The sequence below is a fragment of the Chenopodium album genome, chromosome 5 (assembly GCF_948465745.1).
Source record: "Chenopodium album chromosome 5, dcCheAlbu1.1, whole genome shotgun sequence".
In the NCBI taxonomy this organism is placed as follows: Eukaryota; Viridiplantae; Streptophyta; class Magnoliopsida; order Caryophyllales; family Amaranthaceae; genus Chenopodium; species Chenopodium album.
Window position 1 is genome coordinate 25,494,346 of NC_137838.1, and position 22,067 is coordinate 25,516,412.

The 22,067-nt window shown below is 33.8% G+C and overlaps 1 protein-coding gene across 5 annotated transcripts; it reads right to left on the reverse strand.

Moving 5' to 3' along the window:
* Positions 1-665: 665 nt before the first annotated feature.
* LOC145632037 (protein ALWAYS EARLY 3-like) lies at positions 666-21,266 on the reverse strand. Of its 5 annotated transcripts, XM_081684297.1 has the most exons (21): positions 20,864-21,259; positions 20,101-20,232; positions 19,727-19,825; positions 19,514-19,576; positions 18,049-18,126; positions 17,121-17,301; positions 16,451-16,716; positions 15,998-16,367; positions 15,309-15,386; positions 14,775-15,034; positions 14,591-14,647; positions 12,855-12,867; positions 12,559-12,773; positions 12,296-12,474; positions 9,971-10,253; positions 8,344-8,583; positions 8,009-8,167; positions 5,660-5,788; positions 5,241-5,459; positions 4,243-4,527; positions 666-1,066 (listed from the first exon to the last, which is right to left on the reverse strand). In XM_081684297.1, the coding sequence occupies exons 2-21, from the start codon at positions 20,203-20,205 to the stop codon at positions 902-904; spliced, it is 3,444 nt and encodes a 1,147-aa protein (XP_081540423.1). In that variant the 5' UTR covers positions 20,206-20,232; positions 20,864-21,259; the 3' UTR covers positions 666-901. The 5 variants fall into 5 exon arrangements, with proteins under 5 accessions (XP_081540423.1, XP_081540424.1, XP_081540421.1 ...); XM_081684298.1 differs by having other exon boundaries at positions 4,243-4,419; positions 12,559-12,867; positions 20,864-21,266; XM_081684295.1 differs by having other exon boundaries at positions 12,559-12,867.
* Between the last annotated feature and the right edge of the window lie 801 nt (positions 21,267-22,067).

Sequence of the window (22,067 nt, forward strand, 5' to 3'; positions counted from 1 at the left end):
CTCTGTTTTGAAGACAGTGCAAGCCACTATTCTAAATTCCTTAGAGCAAGTTTAGCCCCAAGTCTTAAGACTTGAATGTGACATCATTTTTTGTGATCCCCATTGAAAATAATGTCATCAAACTCTTGTTATGACTCACTATGACTTACACAAATTTATCACTTTAGCCCTAAGATTTAAATATTTGACATATTATATGTAGAAAAGTGTAAAAAAATATAAAAAAAAAAATATATAGATAATAAAAATAAAAGTGAAGTGGGTGAAGTGAGTCCCAATCTCAAGTCTTAATTTAAATCTTGAAATTTCAAGACTTAACTTGAAACTTGCTTGAGATTTTTGAAGAAAAATGGGAAAAATCTTAAGTATAAATCTTAAGACTTAAAATGATAATGTCACCCCAAGTCTTAAGACTTGGGGCTAAACTTGCTCTTAGTAGCAGTTATACTTAATAAAACTGCTTTTTACAGTAGTGGTTGGCTATCTCAAGTAGCACATTCGCCTTGCAAAATTTACAAAAAAACAATTTGAATATCTTTTCTTTCCTTGTACCACGTAAGAATTTGTCGTCCAATTGTAAAGGTACGTAACACTGGAATGCTCTTTTTTTTTCTCCCTTGTAATCTAGTACGGAGTATAAATCATAACTTTGTGCAGGAATCCAATAGAAACAGATCCTTTAGTTATCATTTCCAATTTGAAATTAAGTGCTGAATTGCAAATGAATATATATATTGAATCAAATATGAATTCATGATTCATATACAACCTTTAATTACGATAAATTGACAACATTCAAAGGGGCTTTGGCTTAGACATCAGCAACCACCCCAAAGATTTATAAATTTACATCTACAGATTATAAATTTACACCAGATACACAGCTTGAAGTAGATTTATTCTATGTAGGAACAAGTGCCAGTATCTGGCTCCGAATGATTCCCATACATTTCTGTATCTCTGCATATATTGGGATGTTCTGTGAACAGCATGGCTGTAAGGTTGTGACGGCCAGGTCTAAGATTTGGGCAACCTCAGCTGGCGGGAATTGACGCTCAGTACATTTCTGCAATTCACAATTGAAATCTTTAAATAATGTTTCACAACTAAATTGTGCAATCATAAATATACAAAAGCAGAGAAGTATCACTGCAAAAATGCTACTGACATAGTGACATGAACTAATTTAAGAAAGGCAGATGAAGATCATACTATTTTTGTTATGAAAAAGAATTTAACATATTTTGCTGGAATAGGTGTAAAGGCAAGACAAAATCCTTAATCATTGGAACAACTCCTTATTGTTATCCTTTTTTTTTGGTGTTTAGAGAGCCACAAGGGCGGGGGTGAGATTCGATCTTGGGTTCTCCTGGGACCGGGTGGAAAGCTCTAACCACTTGAGTTATCCGTGACTCTCTTATTGTTATCAGATATTGTAACGAATGCTCTGTATAATTACACAAGGAGGGGAAAATAAAGAGATTTCCAATGACGAACTGTTCTGGATTGGCAAATTGTTTCCCGATTTAATATCTTTTTTTGAAAGAACCCGATTTAATATCTGATTTAGTTTATATTACGCAAATCAGGAGAAAAAAAATATATATATATACATGTACTTGGATTGCTTATTCTCTATGTGCAGTGAAAATTTGCTTGATAACTAGCAGCTATATATCCCCTAACCAAGTCCCCATACAACCAGCAACAGCTGTTTCTTAGGATCAACCAAACTCAAATTTGACAGCTCAGTTAAAAGCAAAGCAACAGCTGCAATGCTGCATGATCTTGCGTGACTTCAAAGGGACAACATCTTAGCATTTACCAACTAAGCATTTAAGCATCCACAAACATTTTAAAAAATAAATGGTACATAAACATAGTACACCTATTAGTAAATTTGTCCTTAAATGATCAAAAGTTACCCTAAAATAAATAAAAACTACCTCAATATAAAGAAAAGTTACCATGATATATAGTACTATAGTAGTATAAAAGTTATCATCCTTTATTGAGAAAGTTACTCTTTTTAATGAGAAAATCAATTCTCATTGAATGAAAGAAATTATATTAGCCTTCTAAAATTTATCTCGTATGCCTATTTAAAATTCAGGTCGAGTTTAAAGTTACACAAAAAAATGAAAAACGTTAGAAGTTATCTCAAATTGGTAAAAGTTATACAAAAACTATTCTATGTTACACTATAATCATTGTAAACTGAGTGTACACAAAAGCTTTTGTTATACATCACTCGTGGCATAAGCAATGGCTTTCCACTTAGTTAATATTGTTTTAGGCAAGGACATCAAACAACTTCACTTTAGGAGGCAACTAACTAGCCAATGACGCTCCTACTTGAAAATAGCAACCCCAACTTTGAAGATTGGAATCTTTGTCACAATATTCAAAACATTACCAAGCAGCAAATGCGCATCAAATATTCCTCTCGCAAGTACTTTCCAGTGAAGTTTCTCATTTAATTGAAAAAATGGGCAAGTGATTTTTGTGAAGGCTGGTCCATTGAGTGTTGGATTCAAATGAATCTTGAAGTAAGACCAAAATAAGGTTGTATTCGCTTCACTTAGATAGGCTAATAGGGTGATCTGATTTAAATTTAGTTTCACTTCAACTAATATAAGGGGAAATTCTATAACGCTGCCATAAGACTCTTGTTGCTTTATGGTATAGAAAAGTTGGGCTTCTAAGAAGAAGCACATTAGAAAAAATGGAGGTTATGAAATGTACATGTTAGGAGGGATTTGCGGGAACACTCTAAGAGATAGAATTAAATAAATTTATTAGCAAGAAAGTGGGTGTTACATGCATTAAACTAAGGGAAAATCGCTTGCGTTGATTCGAGCATATAAGACAGAAACCTGAATTTTGATCAATAGGCTCGACCTTAGAATTTCTAAATTTTAATCTACCCTTTGAGGTTGAATGTGATGCTAGTGGAGTTGGAGTTCAGGCTACACTTGTTTAAGGAGGGAGGTCAGTTGCTTATTTTAGTGAGAAACTTAGTGGAACAAAAATGAAATACAGTACCTATGACAAGTAGTTTTATGCAATTGTGAGGGCTCTTGATCATTGGTCACATTACTTGAAGCTTAAACATTTTTTGTTACATTCTGATCATATATCTCTCAAGTACATCATAGTTCTCATAAGATCAATGTAAGGCATGCCAAATGGGTTAAGTTTCTCCAATCCTTTGCTTTCTCTTCTAAATACAACAAAGGAAAGAACAATGTTGTAGCCGATGCTCTTTCTAGGAGGCATTGTTTGATCACAATTCTTGAAGCGAAGTTTTGGGGTTTGACTTGCTCAAAGAATTGTAAGATGATGATGAGGATTTTGGTGAGTTGGTGAAGAAGTGTGAGGATGGGATCAATGGTTCCTTTATGAAGCAAGAATATTTCGTTTTCAAGGGAAACAATCTTTGTGAAACAATCTTTGTGTTTCCAAATGTTCTCATTGAAAGTTACTTGCGAAAGAAGCTCATTAAGGGACACTTCGGAGTTGCCAAATCGTATGATAACCTTCATGAACATTTTTATTGACCTAAAATGTTTGGTGATGTGCAAGATGTAACAGTTCGTTGTGGGGCTTGTCATCCGGCATAAAGTTAATTCCGCGAGGGACTCAACTCTCCTCTTTCGGTTACTACCCACCCATAGGACAATCTTAGTATGGATTTTGTGGTTGCTCTCCCTTGTACTCCAAGGCAAAATGATTCCGTGTTTGTTGTGGTGAATCGTTTTAGCAAGATGGCTATATCATTCACTGTCACAAAACCAATGATGTTTCTCATGTAAAGCTCCATTGGTATTCCAAAGAGCATTATGTTAGATCGTGATCCTAAGTTTTTCAGCTAGTTTTGGAAGACTTTGTGGAAGTTGGTGGGGACCAAGCTCTTATTAGCACTTCTAATAACCCTCCAATTGACTAATCATACCATGTCCACCATTCTCCAGGCTATCATTATCAAGCACATGTCAACCGTTCTCCGGAATTTGATGAGCAAAAAATAACCCTTGGGCCACCTAGCTCTATGTGCACCCAAGTACATATAAAAAGTTCTCATTTACCTAAGAGATTGTTGGTTTGTTTTGGTCAACTAGATAGCTTCATATTAGCTGGACTACTCTCATACTTTCAGCAGGGATGTATATGCATTTAATGAAAATACATGACATTATAGGGCCAAATGAAACCAATGGAAAAACAACTCTTAAGGCTTACTTGAATCATCAGCAGTGTGGCAACACAGTTTGCAATGAGCTCTGACGGAATATGTGCCTCACGTGGAGCAACTGCTCCATTTGACCTGGAATCATGTGCTTGCTCAGAAGCCGCCACGTTTAAATTGCATGAACTTAGCTGATTCTGACGGGATAACCTTCCAGTGAGCTGAGAGGCCTGTACCGACATGCCAGAATCGTCAACCATAAGCTGATTATTGACAAAGTCTACTACCTCTTCAATCTTTTGAATGGTATCCACTGCTACATTAAGTGATGAAACGGCCTGAAACAGATGTGGTAAAGGGCTACAATCAAAAATCAGCAAAAACGTGCACAGTTCAAGTGGGGGGAGCTGCCAAAGAGTCGGAGGCATTTAGGAACCCTGCAATAGGGCCGTTTGACACCAATAATTGATCACATGCACATTGCAATGCAGCTAATCAGTCTAGTTATTTAATTTGCATCAATCTCCACTACAACTATGGGGCTTCTAAGGTAAACAAATAACTTACAGTTCTGTTTATACTTGTAGTAACTTCTCTGATTAACATCAACAGTGAACAAAATTTAGACGAATGTGTTCTACATGATTAAAGTAAGTGGACCTATCTCACAAAAAAATTTGTACAAAAGGAGGAAATTAAAAGAAGAATAATGCTGTAGAAACACTGGATGTCTAACAAAAACGAGTCCATGGAAAATCAGACAAGGTAAGGGCAACTACGGAGCAGGGAAACTATTCACAAAACCTAGCCAGGAAGCCATTCCAAACAACCCTGTCACTACTTTCCTCTCAGTTCATGTTGTCAAACACACCAACAACCAAAGATACCAGTAATCTCGCTTCTAAAGCTAATAGCAAACCTGTAAGATGTTGAAATGGAAGGAGGACACAAACCTACTTCATATCTACCAACTCAAATAAATCAAACTACAGGAAGGTAGCTATACTGAGTTACCTACACTACAATGTACCCAAGAACCTGCCATTTTTACCTTGAGTGCTGCATCTACCATTTTTCGGGCTTTGATTCTTGAAGTATCAACTATTTCACATACATGTGAGCCTGTCCTTTGAGAATCACATGGCAAGCAATTTAACGAACTTACAACGCTACCATGATCATCCAAATTTGACTTTGTCTTCTGCCAAGGAACCAGAGAGTTCCCTTGGTAAGTATTTCTTTGTCTCAAGCATGTCAAAGCTGAGGAAACCTACACATAAACAGACCAATGAGAAATGCTCATATAATAAATAATGAGATATTATTTTAATCATTATAAAATTCCTATATTTTATTATTAAAGGTGCACAATATTAAATATAAGCTCACTCAAATATATTATAAAATTGAAGCACAAGACTCAGTCACAACTCACAAATAGCGCTCTACCTAATAAAAAGAAAGAAATACCTGATCTAACACTTCATTTAACTGCACCAGCACAGCTGCATATTGCTTCTTGAAAGGCTCCAAATCTTTGAGGGAATGATCTTCATAAACATCATCATTCATTCGTTTTAGTTCAGTTACCAAGGCATTCTGCAAGAAAATTATTGCATTGCAAATCAAATTCATTGTACTTGGTGAATTATACAGGATTTTTAACATTATACAATCATAAGATAAACATCCAAAAATTCATCAACAAATGAAATTAAGAAAAAGAAAACAATATAATCAACTAGAGGATTAAAACCTAAATTTAAATATGTCTTACTTAGACTCTACATTTGAATTAAAATATCCAAGTACCAATATTGCCAAGGGAATTGGATTATGGCAATTAGACACTTCTGATTAGAAAGCTTGTTATCTATATTTATCTCGCACTGTTAACTATGTCGATCAAAACACAGAGAATTGACAAACTGAAGTCAAATTAATTGCGGGAAAAAGCTGTCCATTTACCATAGTAAGATATTTTTGTATAGATAGTCACAATCAATAACACATAGTTTAGACTAATGGCTACCAAATGAAGACGGCACAATATCCACAAATTGATTAACACATCTTTATAATGGTGTATAGAGAATAAGAATACAATTGACAGTGCAACCAAAAGAGGGCAAAGTTAGACCGACACCAATTGTCAGAGGAAGTTCTTTTAAAAAATCAAAGAATAAGAACCTCTTCATATATTTACTGTCATCGTAACTTATCGGTTTTCGGGGTATACAAGAGTATTGCAAAGCAATCTAAAAGATTCAATTGGCATAGGGGTGTCAATCGGGTTTTCGGGTCAGTTTTGGGTTCTGTTTATCGGTTTCCGGTTTGAACGGGTCGTTTTTAACAGGTTGGAATTATTAACAGGTCAGTTCGGGTCGGTTTTAAATAATTTCGGGTTGGTTCGGTTTGATTTATTTTTATTACAGTTTCTTTTCGGGTCGGATTCTACTCGGGTCGGGTTATAATTGGTTCGGGTCATAATCAGTTCCGGTTAAATTCGGTCGGTTTAAAAACGGGGTTTGTCAGTTTAAAGCGGGTTTTGGGTCAACACATATCGTGTCCTAATCGGGTCAGGTTGTAGTCGGTTCGGGTTATAATCGGTTCGAGTTGAACTCAGTCGATTTGACAACTAGTTTTGCTATTTTTAAACGGGTTTCGTTAACGTATATCGTCTAGTATATCCTCAATATTCTTTAATTAGTTATTCCAGTAGATCATACGGAGTATTAATTGGTTGTCTAACTTCATGTCCTTTTTTGTATAATGATTTTAAGGATCAAATAATAATAACAAATCTAGAGTTAGCTTTTGATTTATATTTTTAATTTTTTTAATACAATAGTGTTCCATAAGCCATTACTCGTTAGAGGACGATAATAGTGTAGGCTTGTAGCATAAGAGCTTCAATGACATCAAAATTCCAAACCTTTTCAATATAAATACTTTATAATTCAAATTAAACCCTTTTGTTTTACTATTGATAAAATATACCCAAAAAAAAGAAAAAAAAAGATTCTACGGTCATAATGGGTTACGGACTTACGGATTATAAACAGTTCGATTATAACCGATTACGGGTTGTAAACGATTCGATCATAACTTATTACAAGTTATAAACAGTTCAATCCTAACCAGTTACAGGTTGTTAACAATTTGGGTTTATCGGGTTTTTGTCGGGTTTAAACGGTTTCGGTTTACAATGGGTCGGGTTGATATCGGGTTCAAAAGTACTCGATTCGGGTTGTTCTCGGTTTCGGGTTGTATCAGTTCGGCTTGATATCGGGTACGGTTCATTAACGGTTCACAAACATTCGGATCGGTTCAGTTTCAGGTTTTAAAAAATCGGGTTGGGTCGGTTTACGGTTTTAAAATAACAGGTTTTTAACGGTTCGGTTCCTTTTCGGAACAGTTCAAAACGGTTCAGATTCACCGGTTCGGGTCGGTTTTTGACAGCTCTAAATTGGCACAATCCGTAATGCGCCAAACATGTTCTTCACTGAATAAGATCCTCAAGATAACATATATAACTTGACATCAAAACACATCATCTACTCAGCAATGTTATGCATTAAATAGTCCAGCACTATACCAATATGGAAATTAATTTAATGTGAAATAAAATTGTTGTACATCCACCAAAAACAAGTCCCTAAATACCCGGATAGATACCAAATGAAATAGTAAAAATAAAAAAGTAAAATATCAACTTTTAGAGCATTTTTTATTATTTTTTTTTCTTTATTCAGGAGAGGATACTTTAAAGTACTTATGGAGAGATTAAATGGGTAAACAAATGATTAGGTGTATAACCTTTTTATCGAGAGCTCGGGATAGCTCTGCCAAAGCACGGATATCAGCCTCCTTTGCTTGCACATGGGATAGAACAGACTGTTGAGTCATCACTTGTTGAGGGCTCACAACATCAATTTGACCAGTCTTTTCATGCGAACTTGGAGTTCCAAAAACATCCTAACAGGGATAACTGGATAAGAGAAGCTTACAAAAAATAAAACATATGCTATAAAAGAAAAAACTAAACAAACAACTCAATTCAAGACAAGGCACTCAAGGATTCTTCATTATGAATCGAATGTCAAAACTGAACAATGACAAATAGATCTCATTTCTAGAATGAAAGGACCAACCTTTGCCTGTTTTGATGAATTACTTATTAGATAAAAAGGAGCAATATTTGAGGTGCCATCAGCATTTTCCATTTTTTGACTTGGTGTCAATTTTATTATTTCTTCCTTCATCCTATCTTCAGATCTCTCGTTTGCTTTGAACTGCTTCAATGCCTCATAGAACTTATCAATAGCACCATCGTGTCGCTTAAGAGATGAAGGCATATTTTCCACCGGATTTAACGGCATGCAGTCGATATCCTGTGGAAAGACTTGTAAGATGATAGGAAATTTCATATATATGATAAAAAAAAACTCGAACAAAATATTTATGCCCATTTAATAATGACACAAACTAGAAATTGATGTTAGACAATATTTGTGAACAACTCAATAAAGTTTGTAATCTTGTTCATGTCCAAATACAGCTAGTTTTAGGCTTAGTTAAACTGGAAAAATTTTATCAGCAGTTTAGCTTAAGATTATTGTATAGCTTACAAAAGGAATTCGAAATTTTCACAATAAAACTTATTTCATCCAATGTACGGTTAAAAAATTGGCCACCACTTTTTAATGGGAATTTTGACAAATACTTGAAGTAATTCAAAGAACACATAAGGTCTATAAATAGATGTTGATTCAAAAGAGACAATGAAAACATAGTTTATTATTAAATCTAATGATTTACGCGTTTGGTCTTGAAATGATAATGAGCACGCAAGCTAAGCTCAAGCAAGATACTCAACAACCCAAGCTCATCAAAAACTTTAATATTCATGGGTAGCCAATTAAAAAGTTTGAATATTTATAATCCTTGTCAAGTTTCCTTAGTTGAAATCACCTAAAACTCAATTCAAGTTGGCTTTTTTGCATCCACGTAAACAATTAATAAAGTTGCAAAACAGAGACACTACCTCCGATTCTTTGTAGTTGACACGTATTCCTTTTTATTAAGTTTTTTTTTTAGTTGACACGTTTCCTGTTGGGGTAAATTTTTTACCTTGCATTTACAAGCTACCCCACTTGCTTTTTCATTCTCTCTCACTCTCTCTCCCCTCCTTAATATATGTGCCTAAATCAAACGCGTCAACTAAATAGAAACGGAGGAAGTATTGTATAACTAAAATGTGTATGTATATCTCTAGATCTCTCATTGTGTGCATGCATGCTAGGATAAATCATCTATCAGTTGGATTCAGCATCCTTTTAGCTGCTTTCTATCCAGAGTTCTTAGAACTTCTCTTTCCAAGAGCAGATTTAAGTGCCTGGCTGCAATGTCTCACGATTTTGAAGATCTGAATAATCTGATTATAAGAGATGGTTTGAATCCTTTTGAGTATTTGGAAGAGTTTGATGGGCTAAAGAAAAGCAACCCATCCAGAATGTTGTAACACAGTAATTATGTCCATAGTGTATTACTATTGATGTGTAAGAAAAGTAACCCAGAAAAAACAAGAGCTAACCGCCAGGGCAACAATAGGACAATTTAATTTTTTTTTTCTACCACCTAATTATATTATATATATTAAGTCATGGCCTTGAAAGAAGGTTCCTAGGGTTGGTTGCTTCCTTATCTAAAACATAAAAACAAGAAAATTCAGGCATCAATTCATAAGCATGTTGAAAGAAAAATACAGATCAAACATACCTTAACAAATTCAACTCCTAGTTCAGGCCTGTCAAACTGAATCCGGCATACATTATGATCAACTGTAAGCACATTTCCATTATGAACTTCTCTTGACCGCGGGTGAATGGCAATAACACGCTGACCTACTGTTAAGGGGCGAGCTAAATCAGTTGGAAGTCCTTCTCTTTTTCCCATGCGCAATTCAGAATAGTGGCTCCTAACTGATTCACGATAGTAATTCAGTTTCTCCTTTTCTTCCTTCAGAAATTGTTGTGAAAATCTTCGTGGTTTTCCCAGTGAACTGCATCAAACAATACACAGAATGAACTTAAAACTTCCTGCACTCAATGCAAAATAAGCATCAAAAGGCTTAACAATCTAAAGCAAACTTGAGGAAGCTTCTCAAGTTCCAATTGAAATACACTTTGTTGGATAGTAAGACAGGACAAAAGGTATGGAAAGAGAAGAAGGGGGTGGTGAAAGATGAAAGGTGGAGTTTCATTTTCCCTCCAAATTTCTTCAATTTAGAAGAAATGGTGTTTTATACAAATAAGGAAGGGAAAATGGATCACTTCCTTTTCCCTAATCTCTTATTTAAACAAAGGGAACTCGTCTTTCACCCCCCCCCCCGGCCCTTCTTTTCCTTCCCTCCATTTATCCCCATATCATCGTAGCCAACCAAAGTGTTACTTCAATTATACACCTAGCTGTGTAAAATATATTCTGAAACCCCAATGTAAGATATGTTTAAAAAGTGCAATAACAAAGAAATCAGATGTGAAAGAAGAATCATGAAATTGTCAATAAGAAATGTTTCATTTCACCTAATATTATACATTTATACTAGGAAATTGTCTCAAAATAATTAATAAATACACCCTCAGCCCCTAAAAAGAAGTAAAGAACACGACTTAATTTTCCCTCAATCCCAAAATTTTACAAAAAAAAAATGAATAAATAAATAAATAATTAAAAACAAAAAAAAATAATAATAAAAATAAAAAATAAAAAATAAAAAATAAAAAAAATAAAAAAAAAAAATAATAATAATAATAATGATGATGATTATAATGACGACGACTTAATTTTCCTTCAATCCCAAAATTTTACAAAAAAAACAATAACAATAACAATAATAATAAATAGTCACTTTTTACATTTATTATTTGCACATATAAATTCCCATATAACCCTTTATAATATCCTTATAAGCATTTGTTAGAAACATTCTTCAAAAAGACTGAATTTGTAAGATGGGGATAATTTAATTTAACAAAGTGTAATAACTACCTTGTAAAACTTTTAATTCAAAAAAAGTTACCATGAAATGAGTTTATTTACATCCTCATTTTCTCACGGTAATCAAAGCCCTGGAATGATTTTTGCTATACAAAATAAGAAATGGATAAATATAAAAACACAAAAAAGCTAACAAACACATGCATGCTTTTATATCCCCGAATGGTTTACTTACAAAGAATAAAACATAATGATGTAAAAAGGAAAAAGGTTTTCATCACCAAAGAAAGATTAAATGTCTGCAACTCATGCTAAAAGAATAGGTACTCTTAAAAGCTCTTGAACAAGTTATCATCCTAAACACTGTTATTAAAATATGTATACCAAGTAGAAATGATAAGCTCTTTTATGACTTAGTCCCATACTCCATTTCAATCATATGTCCTTCATTCTCTACTATATTTTAAACTTAAAAAGTTATGGGAAAACATTGATGCTTCTCTACCAGCCACTACCACTAGCAATCCAATGATTCCAATCATCTATAAAAGAACTTCCATTGGGTTTGCCTTTCTTTCATGGTCAATGAAACCAGCTTTTCAACCTTTTTTTCCATTAACTTATGTGTCAAATTGTAGATCTATGTTTTTAATGGATGTAGAAATACATTCAATGAATGTGAACAAGGAAATGGAACATAGAGAACTTCCCAATTCAAAACTGCTGCCCCCTTTGATTTCTATTTCAACACACTTCGTAACTGCTTATAAAGTCTAAGGCATTTCAAATTGTATTTCAATTTCCAAGACTTTTGGGAAATGAAACACTAAGTTTCCATGATGGTATACATAAGGCAGAAATAATGAAAAGCAAAAAACAAACTAAAAAACCGCTATACATAATATAATAGTTGACATTTTTTTTTCTATTTCTTATTTGTCATATGCAATAGTAAAAACTTTTAACTTATGTGAAAATAAAGTTTAATTTGTGGCAAAATTGTTCCGATATAAATGCTACACATTGTTGAACCCTGGATTAACAAAGATTACCAAGAAGACATACAAATAATTAGAGATGGAAGTTGAAGGAAGTAATTAGTACCTTCTAATGACACCCCATTCAACACGAGTCAGTCTAGGTACATGGCCCAAACCCACATGATACAAATACTCCACAAACTCACTTTTAGCAAACCAAGGGTAGTCAATTGCACTGTAAAACCACTCATTCACACACCATCTCCTGACACGGTGGCTAGACAAGCAATTACAAAGCCTTTCCTGTAATCATACAACGGAAGTCAGCAACTATGAAAGTCCAAATTATAGGCTATCTGCTAGTAGTTTTAAGGTCGATTCCTACACCTTGAGGTAAACTGTCTTATCATGGTATGACTGCCCAGATGTGTTAGATTGCTCATTAACAAAGATATCCGACCTTTGGATTTGTGCTTTGTCCACTTTACGCCTGCTTCTAGATTTGGTATGCACATTGACCTTGCTAGTTTCAGGAGCCTGTACAGATGACACTGCTGAGTCATCTCCGTCTCTTCTTATATCAGTACTTGAAGATGAATGTTCTGAAATTTTGACCAAATGAACAAGCTGCTGTTGGGAAGCATTGTTTGAAAATTGTCGAATTTTATTAACAGACTTCAAACCTTGATCTGGAACCTATCAGCAAGAGCACAAGTACAGCAGCATAATAAGTAATTATTCACAAAGAAAACAAGAATTAACAACTAGGGAGAGTGGTAATAGAAGTAATAAAGAACAAGCACAATAATTAAAAGTAAATTGAAATGCCTGAAAATATAATACGGGGTACATCATAGCAATAATAACAGTAGTGGTAATACTCCGTACCATTAAATAAGAATGCTGCCTCTATAGGCTTTATTTCAAAAGATTGCTTTTTCACAAATTTCAATGCACATCTTTGACCATCAATGTCTATTAAAAACTATGCAAACTTAGTATTTGAAACTTGAGATCAAGACAATTCTAAAAAGACCCTATAAGAGTACTTTATTCTAATATATCGGTAAATTTTCATGATCAAAGCTGAAGCTCTTTGACTACAACAACTTTAGCTTCAAATTTTCTTTCAACCTACTCCGCTTGCCATTTTGAGAATGAGGCCATACATCTATACTGGCACCTGGTTATTAACTTCTTTTGATGTTTCTATAGAGATGTAGAACTAATATGATATTATTGCCAAGGAAGAAGATATCATCAGGATTTCTACAACCTTGGGCGGATACACCATGCATTGAGGATATGCATGTGCATAGCCTAGATAGAGAAATAATTTAAATCTCATAGTTCATTATTTCAACTTGGCGGTTAAATCACAACTTACATTAAGCAAAGTGACATGTTCGACTTGCGCAATTGCTATATTTACTTACATTATCAATTTTGTTTCATTGATGCAGTTGGCACCTAGTGGGTTGTTGGAGCATCTCATATTAATGGATTATAAATTATCATAGTGCTTTTTTAAATAAAAATTATAATAGTGCTCATTGCTGTTTTCTTTCTTTTTATAAAATATACTTGTAAATTCTTAAAACCTTAATTTAAATTGAAATTTTTGAATTTTTGATATTAATTAAGTAAAAAAAAATAATTAGAGTGATTTAATCTTATATCTTTTTTTGCAAGATCATGTCAAAAACTCAAAAATATACTTCATACAAAAAAATCTTATATCTATGTCGTAAATTAATTTATAAATAATTGTTTTTCAAAAAAAAATAATAAATAATAGAGAAAGAAAATATAGCTCATCTACCAGATACGTATATCAGTTTTTTAGGTCTGTTATTGACTTATAGTGCATACCGTGTATAGGAATCATGGACACGCCAGTACAACTAGCTTCCTAGACAACAAACAATTGAATAGCACTAAACTAAGAATACAAAAATAATCCCAAGTAGAATTATTTACGAGAAACCAGCAAGTGGACCAACTGAACAAATCCGTTCACACTATATGTAACAGAAAAACCTCAATTAACAGGAACTGTCAACCAAACAAGTTAAATCAAGGATGCAGAAGCTGTTCAGGATAAAAAAGAAGAGCCATATGAAGTAGTCTACATGGATGTACAATCTAAAGAAATATAAATAACACCTCTGTCTGATAAAAACGTGTTAGCAAACAAGAGATAGAATCAGATAAGTATTGCTTTATCTCTTTAGGAAGGTTACAAAACAAGGACTAATAATAGGAAATTAGTACGTTGAACTCTTATAAAATCATGTTGCACCTCTAGCATTTCCCAATCATCAATAATATGCTCCAAAAGTTTGTAAGACTTAAAATTAGGTATCAAATTGTTCAGTCACATTACAAGAAGAATACTAGAAACGAGAGAAGTTCACACCTTTTCCTGAACAGCATTCACACCCGCATTCATTTGAACCTCTGAGGCAGCATTCTGCTAATAATAAGACATCAAAGATAATCATTGTCATGCATCTATTTATGAAACAAATTAGAGCTACAACCAAATTAATTAAGAAAAAAAAAATACTGTAACATTTAGTGGAGCTATCAACTGATCTTACATTAAAAGCAGAAGACTTAGGTTTTCTTTTTCGCATGCCTAAATCTTTAATTTCAGCTACAGGACTTGAATCAAGGGCAGACACTTTCGCTAGTTTAGATTTTTTGGACTCAGAAACTAGAGAGTTCAGCATTGAATGATCTCCCTTCTTCTTAGATGGTGAAAATTTTGGCTTTACCCGCTGACTTGTAGGCATTGTGTCCTGTGGCCTGAATGTGTTAATATCACTTTCTTTATCTTCCTTATGTGGCACAGTTGATTCTGAGAATACATGGAAACCAAAATTTAATTACTGCTCAATAATTTGCTGAGCATTGCCTGGCATCTAAATTCTCAAGTAAAAACCAAAATAGAATGTGAGGAATCTATAAAGATCAATTTAATATTCAGTCAATCATTCTCTAATAATATGATAGATAAAGCTGTTGAAACAATAATTATGAGTTTATGCATGTGTCTGTGAAAAAGCATGAAACAAATTCAACTTCTCTTTTATAAAAAGGAAAAGAAATATCTCATATCATGATCACCATACCTGCCTCTGCTGTGGAAGATGGCATCATGAATGACAAATCAGCTAAAGCTTGCAGGGCATCTAAGGCTACACCTTCATCTACACAGAAGAATATAATAATAAGGTTTATCTTCTTCTATCCTTTCTCCCTTTTTGTTTCATTTGCAATGCAATAGAATACAAATTACGAGACTCAGAAAAGCAAAAGGTGGCAAGAAAACAGACATGCAATCAAAAGAACATGGAGCTAGAAACCCATAGAACTATAGAAGAGGGGGGAGGGGAGGTGGGGGGGAGATAAATTTATTGAAAAGGTACTAATTGAAATTCAACAGACTTCAAGCCACCATACAGAAGATTAAGAACACATGATGTGTACATCCTATGTAATAAAAAAAACGGGTCTGAAAATAACACGCTCTCAGCCTCACCCTCATAACAAAAAGAAAGCTTCCTTCTCAACAACCCTCATTAATAAAGGCAAGAAAATATTAAAGCCATGACACTAATACAATAATACTAGAAGACAACTTCAGAGTATTAAGATAAAAGTTGTTATCCACATTGTGGAAACAATGATTAAATAAAAAAAAATTACAAAAAAAAAAAAAAAAAAAAAAAAAAAAAAAAAAAAAAAAAAAAAACCGTAATAGAACAGGAAGATGAAGTTGTCAGTAATCTTCTTCAAGAATATTATAATCCAGACATACCTCCCCCAAATAGGACCTTTTTACTCCTCTTTTTAGAGGCCTGGCCTGACGGTCGAATAAAAGTTGCATCTCTTGCTTCGGGTCCAAGTTTTAATTCAAAACTGCTAAACCTTTGTCCTCCTTCAGTACCACTGCAGGCTTCCTTTATATCATCCCCAAGATGTTCAGTATCTTCAGCTTCTACTTTTTTTCCATAAGACTTCTTTGCTTTTTGTTGAGCAGGTCTACCAGCACCTTTCCTGCCACCAGATTGAGGTTTCTCCCTGGAAAAATTATTATCGCCTTCTGTGCTTCCCAAACTTCCTTCACACCCAAAATCATCCATTTCATTTCCAACATTTTTGGCGCTGGTCATTTCTGACTCTGAACACTGTAAAAAAAACAAAATTTATTAAATCCTCAGATAATATTTTGATAGACTATAGCATAGTGGTGTAAGCAGGATTATGTTACCACTCCTTCACCCAAACCCCTTGGTGATTTTGAAACAGTTTCCCTTCTTTTATTTGGTGTCTGCGAAACCTGAGGGGACCCACCCCTGTGGGATGCCTCAGCCAATGTCAACGCCACTTCATGAGCAACATCATCGTCATCAGCATCTAACTTTGACTTCGGCCCCTGCCGAGCTGGAGATATATACCTTCCTATGCTATCTTTATCATATGTATATCTCACAGGTATGCGAGGCGTCCTTTTTCCAACTGCTCTAGGTTGGTTTCCTGAAATGTCTCAAGAAATCAATCAAGCAAATCATAGAAATATTACTCATTAACAATATGGAAATTAAAAGCATATTTCTCACAAATAATGTATATCACAGCCTACGTTGGATCACTAAGCAACTATTAAATATTGGATGCATCACGGCATTGTGCCCACATTGTATAAGCTAAGTTTCAATGCAACTGCATTTTAGCTGCAAACCCTTCGCATTGCCCGCAAAAGCAGTTCAGCAACAATTATTGAGATTGTGAGTACATCTGTGTTTAAAACAATATTACAAGTGCTGGAAAAGTGAGAGAGAGAGAGAACAATCTGAGTTTAAACCAATATTACAAGTGCAGAGAGAGAGAGAGAGAGAGAGAAGGATCCTTGAAGAATATTTTTTTAAAATATAACTTACCACCAGAGCGTTTTTTCTTTAACAATGACAAACAACCATAACTTGAAGCATCTGCTTGAGAATGTGGTACATCTGAAAAATTCCTAGTTGTGTTGGGATGTCCTTTGCCACGGGTACGCTTATGAGATTTTCGGGGCATTCCAACACCATCATTGCTTTCTTGTTCACTATCACTTCCCTCCTGAGACCATAACAAAATTCAGAGCCTCAAGCATCAAACAAGGTAATTTTTATCAATATGGGCGCAAACAGCCTAATATCTAGATTCATTAAAACAAAGATTTGACAAACTAACAATGACAGCATAGCATACCACCCCAGATCATCAGTCTAAATTGCCAGGGATAGAACCTTTTGCAGCCGACAAATTTTGCATGCCTTTCATCTTCAGTAGATGCCAATTTTAGTACAACCTTTGTTCAAGCAACTTCTAGTTGAACAGATTCTTCGTCTTAACTCCTTATTTCTACTTTTTTATCATTTTTTTCAAGCAATGTTTCAAATTGACATGTCTTGGATTTTACAAAATGAATCGTACATCACTAAGATATATTTGCTTTCCACCAACATGGCAACAGATAAAACAATCTTGTTTATAAAACCTCCAAATGAACATCAATATAAACAACAATTCAACTATTCTTTAACTGTATGAATTTGTTTTCAAAATTGATCATTTCATTCAAAACTTAGTTACAAAAACATAACATGTATATAACAACAAATTTTACATGTGACTGACACTAATGCAAACTAAAACCTCATGAAGAGAGAGGGAGAGAGAGAGAGAGAGAGAGAGAGAGAGAGAGAGAGAGAGATTTACCTCCTCCACAAAGCATCAAGAATACAAAGATAAGTAACAGAAAATCAGTAATAATAAAAGATATATAAATACATTAGTATTGGTCAGCTAGCATTTGTCGCTTACCAAGACAGAATAATGATCAGTCATCATTGCTATTAATCCAACAACAGAAGCTGTTCCCTCTGGAAGAGACAAGTAAGCCTAGAAAGAGAGATAAATTGAATTTAGTCAGTCGCAAAATGTAAATAGAATTAATGCAAATTACTTTCAATTCAGCACATACAAGAAAAGAATTGCAATAAATACAAAGGATTACAAACTGCTTATTTAAGTTCACAAGTTACAGCTCACTTACAGAAATAAAACTACTTTTAAGTACAGATACACATGTAAATATGGAGGACAAGGGCAAATTAAAATTTTCAACATATTTGTTGTAGCAAAGTCTACCTCTGTGCGGATATGGATCATCAAAACAGATAAACTACAATATGAAAGCCTACTCATAAATGAACATGTTGATTGAGATAATTCACTTGCAGAAGAAGACAAATTTGCATCTTCACTATCTTAGTGAATTCAATACACAACTAAGACAACATCGAGTATCATGGAAAAGAAAAGCTTCAAAAAAAAAATAAAAAATAAAAAAAGAGAGAGAGAGAGAGAGAGAGAGAGAGCTAATCATGGCAACATATCTAAGCACTTCGTTAACGAAACCTTGAGGGTCAAATTCATCAAAGGCGTGGATCATTAATATGAATGCAGGCATGTATAATTTATATCATATTCTATATTTGTAAATCTTTAATATACTACTGTAGTAACTATACGTAAAAGTGTTCCTAAGAATGTTTACGTGTTGCGTCAAGTTATTTGATTTCATGTCATCTGATGACATTTTAAAAATTCAATGATATATGTCATATACTTCCTCCGTTTTTTATTATTGCACTATAGAGGTTGGGCACAAGTTTATTCGTAATGGTAAAAAGTATGAGAGAGAAAAGTAAAAATACAAAATTGACCATATGATTGTACACATAAACTAAACAATCAAGTTATGAAAAATAAGGATGTATTAAGTATTGGCAGTGTGAATATAGATATTTTGTTCCTAAAATGAATATGGTGCAACATTTACGAAACTTCCTTAAGAGCCAAGTGGTGCAAGTGCAATATTAAAAAAAAAAAAACGAAGGAAGTATATAGGTTTAGTTATAAGAATTCGATCATAATATCATACATTAAAATATATTAACTAATTGTTATCCATGTTAACCCGTGGCATCGCCATTGCCCAAACTCAAATTTTATTTTAATGTATAAAATGTTAGATAAAATTTTAAGGTGAACAAAAGCACCACGTGATATGGTGCAAGCAACTTTTCATGAGCACTTTCAAAAAAGTATATATTAAATGCATGCATATCAAGATATACATACACACACACACTCTAGATTACGAAATTACAATAAATGTTCTGTACAAGTGATATACAACAGTACACAGAAACTTAAATCCAAACTTAGAATGTGGATGATAACAAATTAAGCTATGCAACCAAACCAATTCTCAATTTCTCACCCTGTTCATAGTATATAGAGCCTCAACCATTTCCACAGACCGGTTACGTACAGCTGCAGCCACCTACACCAATGTCAACAGACCGTAAATAAAACTTATAAATCTTGAAACACACATTCATGGAGAAGCAATAATAATGTCGGGTTGTAACTGCACTTTCTATTAAGCACATAATAACAAAATGAAAAAATAAACCATACATGTTGTGCTAACCTTCTTCCAGTCTTTCCCATACTTGCGATATGCCTCATAAAAACGTTGAAGCTCTTCTTTGCTCCACTGAGCCCCTAGCATATCAGACACCTTCCGCTTCTAAACAATACAACAGCGACATTTAAAACCAAGTGGCTCCAAATAAACACAGACAAAAAACAGCAAGTAGCACAAATAGTGAGACTCACAAGAAGTGAGTAGTGAACTATGCATCTAATATAACCATCCTTTTAAAGACAACCCTGTCCTTAAACAAAATTGTAATTTGTAAAATCTCTACGATATCAAACACCCAGCATAATGCATGGTTGCATTTATAATTGCTATGATATAGTTTGGTTTTCAAAGGCATAGGAGAAGGAATATTAGCTTACCCGTTTGTTACTTTTATTAGCAGTATCTCCATCTTTAGCAGGAGAGATCTCATTAGGATAAGAAAATCGCTTATTTACACTCCTCGACTTCCTCGTGGGAGCCATTGATTGTATAGCTGCGAATTACCGGATCTAACAGATAATAGAGCTAATAATTATTTCCAAACTAAGACAAAAACACATCCAGACATATTTAAAGAACAGAAAAAGGATAAATTATGCAAAGGACATATATCCAACCCCAAAAAACGGTTGATTACAATACGGGGCCTGATCAAAGCTACTCAAATTCAAACTCAGTAAAGCGCAATTTGACATATATTCCTTTGCTCAAACCCAAATCTACAATTCCCACTTGCCAAAACAGGAGATAATGCCAATCACTCAAACTGAAACACTCAACATAGACCTTGTCGATCTTCAAAGAAAAGGGTATATCCTATAGAAATTTATTTTGAGATTTTTCAACAGACCCTAATTCAAATTAGTAGAGAAAATTCGAAACAAAGCTAAATCCATGCAATATAACAATCAAAGCAAGAGGAGAATTGAGGATTCAAAGAAAAAGCAGAAAATTAAACTGAAACAATTAGTGGCTTAATACATTGGTAAAAAAAAACCAAGAATAAAACAGAAATGCAAACTAACAAAGCAGAATACTTAAAGCATATTCGGTACTGTAATCAATATAAACCAGAAATTTGAACAATTTCAAAAAACCTAATCGAAGCAGAACAAAAATTGAATAGAAAAATGAACTTACCTAACCGATCAAACGCAGCAACAAGTAGAAAAAATTAAACGATCAAACAACAAAAGGAAGATTAACAGGAGAAGCTGCTGATGAAATTGGAAGATGAACAAAGAATTTGAGAGAGATTGAAGAAATTGGCAAATGATTGAAAGAATTTGAGAGTGTGAAAATGAAGATGAAGAAGAAGAAAGGATGTGAAAAATGAGGGTATGACCGCGAAAACTTAAAAACAATGGCCAGCCAATTTGTGCTTTATCTCTCTCTCGTTTCCTCTCTAGTCTTTTCTTCCCCCTTCTTCCTGTTACCTGTGACTTTCGTATGTTTTTAAATTAACAAGTGTATTTAAATTTTAAAATTAGGGGTGAAAGTAATTCGGATTAAAATCGAACCGAATCGAAAACCAAACTGTATTAGTAATTCGGTTTGGATTTTTTTTTAATTCGGATTGGAAAAATTAAAAAATATGGATTACGGATTGGATTCGGTTTGGGGTTTAAAAAAAACCGAAAACCCCGAATTACAAACCGAATTTTGACCTAATACTTTAAACCCATTTTCTTTTTCAAAGTATCCAACCACTTTCTCCTTTCATATATAAACTTAAAAAAAAAAAAAAAAAAAAAAAGCCTAATTCTCATTTCTCCATTCTCAATATCTTACTCTCTCACAAAGAATGTAGTTAATAAGAAATGATTGTAGGAATTTTCAGGGTGAAGTTCGAGTTTCGGGTTTGAATGTTGCAAAAGAAGGGAACAAATTTCGGTTTGGGTTGGATTCTAATTTGAAAAACCGAATTAATTCAGTTTGGATTGGATTGAATCAAATCTTAATTTGGTTTGGATTCGGATTGAGAATTCTGAAACCGAATTAATTTGGATTGAATTTGGTTTAGGCTATAATCCAAACCGCAAACCAAACTTTCACCCCTATTTAAAATTTTGGTGAAGGGACTAATTGGATTTTGGGATGTGTTTTTTTTTTTTTTTTTTGGCCTAATAGATTTGCTACGCTTTACTCACAAGAGTAGCAAAAAAAAAAAAAAAACACACACACACACACAGTCACTCATAAATCATTATCAAAAGAGGAGGAAGTATAAATGCATAATTGTGATACATGGGAAAATGTGCTTAAGATGTAATTGACGGGGAAAGGGAAAAATTGGGAAAACGAGAGGGAAAAACAAAGCGGTATAATAAATTTTGTAACAATT

Coding starts and splice junctions, on each gene's coding strand:
- LOC145632037 (XM_081684295.1), bottom strand. CDS start 20,205: ATGGCTCCCACGAGGAAGTCGAGGAGTGTAAATAAGCGATTTTCTTAT. Junction 18,127..19,513: donor CTCTATATACTATGAACAGG/GTGAGAAATTGA, acceptor CTCTCTTTCTAG/GCTTACTTGTCTCTTCCAGA. Junction 10,254..12,295: donor GAATGGGGTGTCATTAGAAG/GTACTAATTACT, acceptor TGTTTGATGCAG/TTCACTGGGAAAACCACGAA.